Consider the following 6000-nt stretch of genomic DNA (forward strand, 5'->3'; position numbering starts at 1 on the left):
TGAATTCTAAGGCAGTGTCTGATTTTCAAAGCTTAAAATATTATTTGAATATGGTAGAAGCAAATCACAATATAATTTAGTTGATGAACTTCTGAAGATCATCTGACCTAATTCCCTGTTCAAACTAATGTCAGCTTCAAAACTAAATCAGGTTGTTCAGGGCCATGTCCAGCTGAGTTCTAAGTTCTTCCAGATAAGGAGAAGCATTCAGAAAGGCAGTAATTCTCACACTGAATAATTCTGAAACAGAAAGGTGCAAAGCTGATGCTCTCTCTCTCTCTTTTTTTTTTTCTTTTCTTTTCTTTTCTTTTCTTTTCTTTTCTTTTCTTTTCTTTTCTTTTCTTTTCTTTTCTTTTCTTTTCTTTTCTTTCCTTTCCTTTCCTTTCCTTCCTTTTCCTTTTCCTTTCCTTTCCTTTCCTTTCCTTTCCTTTTCCTTTCCTTTCCTTTCCTTTCCTTTCCTTTCCTTTCCTTTCCTTTTCCTTTTCTTTTCTTTCTTTTCTTTCTTCTTCTTTTCTTTTCTTTTCTTTTCTTTTCTTTTCTTTTCTTTTCTTTTCTTTTCTTTTCTTTTCTTTTCTTTTCTTTTCTTTTCTTTTCTTTTCTTTGTACTGTTGAAGTACAGACCATGCAGAAAAAGGATCAAAGCACCATGGCAGACCTGCAACCTAAATTTGATGTCACTGTCATGGGAGCTCGTAAGTATGTGAACAGCTTTCTGTTTCTGTTAAGGAAGGCAAGAGTCACAGAGCATACAGTGTATTCTGTACTGCTAAGCTCCACTTGTTTTGTATCTACAAGCGGTATATAATAAAAGACAAACAGTTTTCTTTTAAATCCATTTACGGATTTTTTTAAATCCATTTATGGATTTTTAAATCCATAACAAACAGTTATACTTTTAAATCCATTTATTGATTGATTGGTTTGCTTGAATTCTCATATTTGTGAAATCACAGTGATCTAGGTAACTGTGTATCAGGGCATGAGACAGTCACAGCTATGTTTCTCTCTCACTCCATGTTGCTAGATCAGAGATACTGAAGAATTTCGCCAAACTATTTGACAAAAAGAAATCGTGAGCTACAATATTAGCTTCGGGCATGTAGTCAGTACTGCTGGTCACACCACAAAAGGCACTGTTTTCACTTCTGGTGTAAGAGATGCAAAATTTTATCAGATATACCCCGAGCCCACAAAATTCAATCTCTTTTAAGCAGGAACACACATAAAGCTGAAGCCAAATAGATAAATACTCCGTGTTCTTTCTGGGAAAACAAGGTAATCAAGAGCTCTGAATTACCCTCTAATAAAGATTGCCTCCCGCGGGGGTCCAGGCAAGTCTGTCGTTATCTCAGCATGACAGTAGGAAAGTGAAAAGGTATAAGAGCTCCCGTCGGTGCATCCCGCTTCACTCCGCAGCCGTGGGATCAGGGCGACGGGCGCAGCACCGCCCGTGGGAGCGCAGCCGCGGATACCCCGGGACCGGGTGGGGAGGAAGCAGCGCTTCCAGACCCCGCACCAGAGACAGATGCCACCTAGAGCTCGGATTTCTCCTACCTTCCCTGTGCTGCGATCCGCCGCCGTCGGGAGGAGATGTGACTTGAGGTAACTGCCCCCCAAACTCCTTTTTTTTTTCCCCTGGGAAATTTCCAGCTCCTGAATTTTGCACATTCCTCTTCGCGGTTACCGCTGTCTGTCTGTTGTTCCTAGATCGAGATGAGCACGGCTTTAATTCCCGGCCGTGCTTAGGATCCGGCTAAGAAACGACATCTGTGCACCCTGGGCTGCCTCCGGTTCCTGCTCACAGCCGCCGGGGAAAGGTGAGCCTGCTCTTCCTCTGCTTTCAATGCTCCCAGCCCAGGGGGAGTGGGTGGGGTGGATTATTTTCGAGGACCGAGCAAGACTGTAGATGTAACCCCCCCCCCCCCCTTGCAACACTAAACTTTAGCAACAGTCTCACATCCTGCTACCCTCGCCCCAGGGTTCTCCACTTCCCATCTCTCAGCCCCAAGCATCATAGAGGCACCAGATCCCCTCTTTTGGGCTCACGTCTTGGCAGTTATGCCTCGGAGAGTCACCCATAGCCACAGCCAGCCTGGCCTTGAATACATCCAGGGATAGAGCATCTACAGCCTCCCTCGGCAGCCTTTTCAGTTAGCATTGGCAGAGGTCAAGGGCAGTTGGAAGGGACTGCCTCTGCTGTGACAGGATGGTGGGACCTTCTGCCAGCAGCTGAGCCTTCAATGATGTCCCCTTGCTCCCAGCAGGACATCTCTGGTGGAACGCACATGGGAGCAGAAGGGAAGACCCTAGTGGTTGGACGCTTTCAACAAAGCAAGCTTGAGAATAACCAGGTTCCTTGCCTTTCTCTCACTTCCAATCCCTTCTTGCCACCAGCAGGTCTGGTCCCTCTGCTGTGACCATGGAAAATACCTCTCTCTCTGAGCTCAATTCTTCATGTGTGGCTGGGCACACAGACTGTGGAAGGAGAGGAGATGTGGAGCTGGATATTCCTACTCCCGCACCAAGCCCCAGCTCCTACATCACGATGCCTGTCATCTATTCCATCATCTGTGCTGTGGGACTGACAGGTAACACTGTTGTCATCTATGTAATCCTCAAAGCCCCGAAGATGAAGACAGTCACCAACATCTTCATCCTCAATTTAGCCATTGCTGATGAACTTTTTACCTTGGTGCTGCCCATCAACATCGCTGACTACCTGCTCCTACAGTGGCCCTTTGGAGAGTTCATGTGCAAGCTCATAATCTCCATAGATCAGTACAATATTTTCTCCAGCATCTACTTCCTCACCATTATGAGTGTTGACCGCTACCTTGTTGTAGTGGCCACCACCAAGTCCAGGAAGATGTCTTACCGCACCTACCGAGCTGCCAAGATTGTAAGCCTCTGCATCTGGTCCTTTGTCACAGTCATCATCCTGCCCTTCACTGTCTTTGCTAAGGTACACAAGGAGCAGGGGCGCTCCCAGTGTGTTTTTGTGTTCCCTCATCCTGAAAGCGTGTGGTGGAAAGGCAGTCGGATTTACACTCTTATTTTAGGCTTTGCTATCCCAGTGTCCACCATCTGCATCCTCTATACCATCATGTTGTGCAGACTGAGACGTGTGCATCTTCATAGCAATGCAAAAGCCCTGGATAAAGCCAAAAAAAAAGTGACACTGATGGTGGTCATCATCCTGGCTGTGTGTCTGTTCTGCTGGACACCCTATCACCTCAGCACAGTGGTGGCCCTCACCACAGACATCCCACAAACTCCTCAGATTGTTGGGATTTCCTACTTCATCACTAGCTTGAGTTATGCCAACAGCTGTTTCAACCCTTTCTTGTACGCCTTTCTGGATGACAGTTTCCGGAGGAGTTTTCGCAAACTCATGGACTGCAGAACCACCTCATAGAGCCAACATGATACCCCTCTTGTATGTCCCTCTCACTGTTATCTGCTCTTCCTGAGGCTCTCAAGCCCAGAGAGTGCTTTTGCTCCATCCTCCCTGTGATGGTCCACGGTGCTTCAGTCTCACTGCCCAAAATACAGAGTGGGGACAGATGGATTAATCTCAACTTTCTAGCACCTATTTCCTCAGCACTGTTTTCTGTCTCTTTTGCTAGTGTTTGTTTTTTTCCCTTCTCTCTAATGTGCTTTCTGTCTTAACGTGATAGCTCACACAGCTGCAGCAGATCCCTTTTCCATTTTAAAATGTATTGCCTTGTGAGCTTAAGCCATATGACTGTCACTGGAGATTTGCAAAGCCAAATAAAAGTGTGTTGTTAAGTGTCCTGCTTAATGATTCCCCGGCCTCCTTCATATCCTTACCTACTTACCAAAACTCTCACAAAGTTACCAGTACTGAAAAAGGCACTGCTCCAAAGGATAGACAATAAACCAAGGCATTGGGTAAGGAATATATTCAAGGGGAAAAAAACAAGACACTGAGGTTATTTTATTTCACAAGAAAATGAGACCAATGACAGCTGGCAAGAATGACTTTGGTCTGGTATTAGCAATGAGCAATCCATCACTGGTGAATAAAACTGCTAGAAGTAGGTTTAGAACCCACTGTGGAAATAGAGTAGTTCACTGTATTTTCAGGATCTATTTATTTATTTATTTATTTATTGCTCTTGAATTTATGTTTACTTTATTATTCATCATATATTTATGGGCAATCACCTTCTAGCACATAATTTTATTTCAACCCTATAAAAAGAAGGTATTTTCTATTCATATTGGCCCTACTGCAGTGTGGGGAAGATTCTGACTTCTTCCCTACAAATGATAAATGAGTAGATCTTAGATGACTTCTAACAGTAAGGAAGAGGGGAGAGAGTATCAGCGGAAATTTCACTAGTATTCATGTGTCTACACACAGAGCAAAGAGGCTTTTTTCTCTTCCGTCCTATGTTAGCCCTTCAAGGAAAACTGAATAAAAGTATGGAATACTGTGAAAATAGTTGCAATCTCTTAGCATTATCTCATCTTAATGGCCTTCCTTGTACTTTTCCCTAGGAGAGTAACATTTATTTCATTCAGATTTCCCCCTCCACTGAGTACAGAGAGGCAGAAATATGCAGTAAAAGAATTGCATTTTCACTTACATGGGAAAGGAGGATGGGTTTCAGGAGGTCCATAAGGATCCATGTGGCTCACGCTCAGATTTTCAGCTGCCTCCTGAGAGTCCTTGGCAGCAGGTCCCTTCCCACTACTGCAGCCTAATCCTCTGCTACAGACGTGTGAAATGTTTCTTCTATCACATCCTTCCAAAAAGACCCCAAATGAGAATTTTACTTTCAGACTGCAGCAATTTCACAATCTCTGATATATTACAATGTCGTGTAACAGTGTTGTTGATTAAATCATGTCCTCTTACAAGTCACTAACGTTCTGCAAAGCAGCCGGTTCTAATTTCAATGCTCATTTCAGCTGTAATGGAAATGGAAGGATTCCTTTAGGGAGCAACTGTGTCTAATTCAACTTCCCTGAAGCCAGTGGGGAGCATGTGATTGATTTCTATCAGGCACAGAGGCTGTTCTTTGACAGAGCAAGTCCACAAAGTGTTGAGAATAAACATACAGAAGCATGCTGCAGGAACTGCTATCCCTGTTTTCATCATGCTGCCTGGAAAGAAAGGTAATTATCTTTTCCCCACAGCTGTCTGTTGTTTCAGCTATGCTTGTAACTCATAATGATGTCTCTCTTTGGTTGACCACTTGCTGTGCCGGTCTGTGTATCTCAGCATTTTCCTTCACCAGATGCACCTTCTGACATGTTACACTGCATGGACCAAAAAACAAAGTCTGTCTTCTTTCAGGCTATCCGTCTGTACACACACTTCTGTCTCATCATGCCTGCAACGTTATTTGTGTGAACTTTGTGTGCAGTTTTGAAACTAAAGCACATTGTTTGATGAAAAGATATTTTTCTAGATTACCGTGCTTTCATTGCTTGCTCATCCTTTCCTGGAAGCTGAAGAATGCAGGTGAAATACGTTTGTAGGGTATTTGTTTTGGGTGTGTGTGTATGCTTTATTTTTGGCAAAACAATCACCTTAGAAGGAGTGGCACAGATTGAGCATTGCTCCTGTTACCCATCACATGAAAATGCTGATAATGCTGTTACGTTTGCCTTATCACTGGCTGGCACTTATATTTACTGTAGAAATGTTACTGATAATTGAAGTGTTTTTTAGTGTGTTTTTGCAAAACTTGATTTTCACAGACATATTTAGTGCATTTCTGAGATGGTCAATTAATACTAATAGTCAGCCCTTTTGTCTTCCTCATACTCAGTTCTTGTTTGCCCACATGTGAAGTGCCATACATTGCCACATTTCTTGTGTTTTCCACTGTCTTGCACTGCTTGTCTTTTTATTTTTTTCATCAAAACCAGAAAAAGGTAAACATAGCATCACCTGTGGTAAATACAATCCTTCCATAAATTCTTTCTCAACCTGTTCTTAATTCTCAGATTGACCATCTGAGAAGA

General features: G+C 43.2%; 1 protein-coding gene across 3 annotated transcripts; it reads left to right on the top strand.

The window, feature by feature from the left end:
- Positions 1–1174: 1174 nt before the first annotated feature.
- NPBWR1 (neuropeptides B and W receptor 1) lies at positions 1175–4494 on the top strand. 3 transcript variants are annotated; one of them, XM_015855572.2, is made up of 3 exons: positions 1175–1602; positions 1708–1817; positions 2265–4494. In XM_015855572.2, the coding sequence occupies exon 3, from the start codon at positions 2420–2422 to the stop codon at positions 3413–3415; it is 996 nt and encodes a 331-aa protein (XP_015711058.1). In that variant the 5' UTR covers positions 1175–1602; positions 1708–1817; positions 2265–2419; the 3' UTR covers positions 3416–4494. The 3 variants fall into 3 exon arrangements, with proteins under 3 accessions (XP_015711058.1, XP_032298617.1, XP_032298616.1); XM_032442726.1 differs by having other exon boundaries at positions 2398–4494; XM_032442725.1 differs by having other exon boundaries at positions 1175–1817.
- Positions 4495–6000: the final 1506 nt, after the last annotated feature.

The sequence above is a fragment of the Coturnix japonica genome, chromosome 2 (genome assembly GCF_001577835.2).
Source record: "Coturnix japonica isolate 7356 chromosome 2, Coturnix japonica 2.1, whole genome shotgun sequence".
Lineage (NCBI taxonomy): Eukaryota > Metazoa > Chordata > Aves > Galliformes > Phasianidae > Coturnix > Coturnix japonica.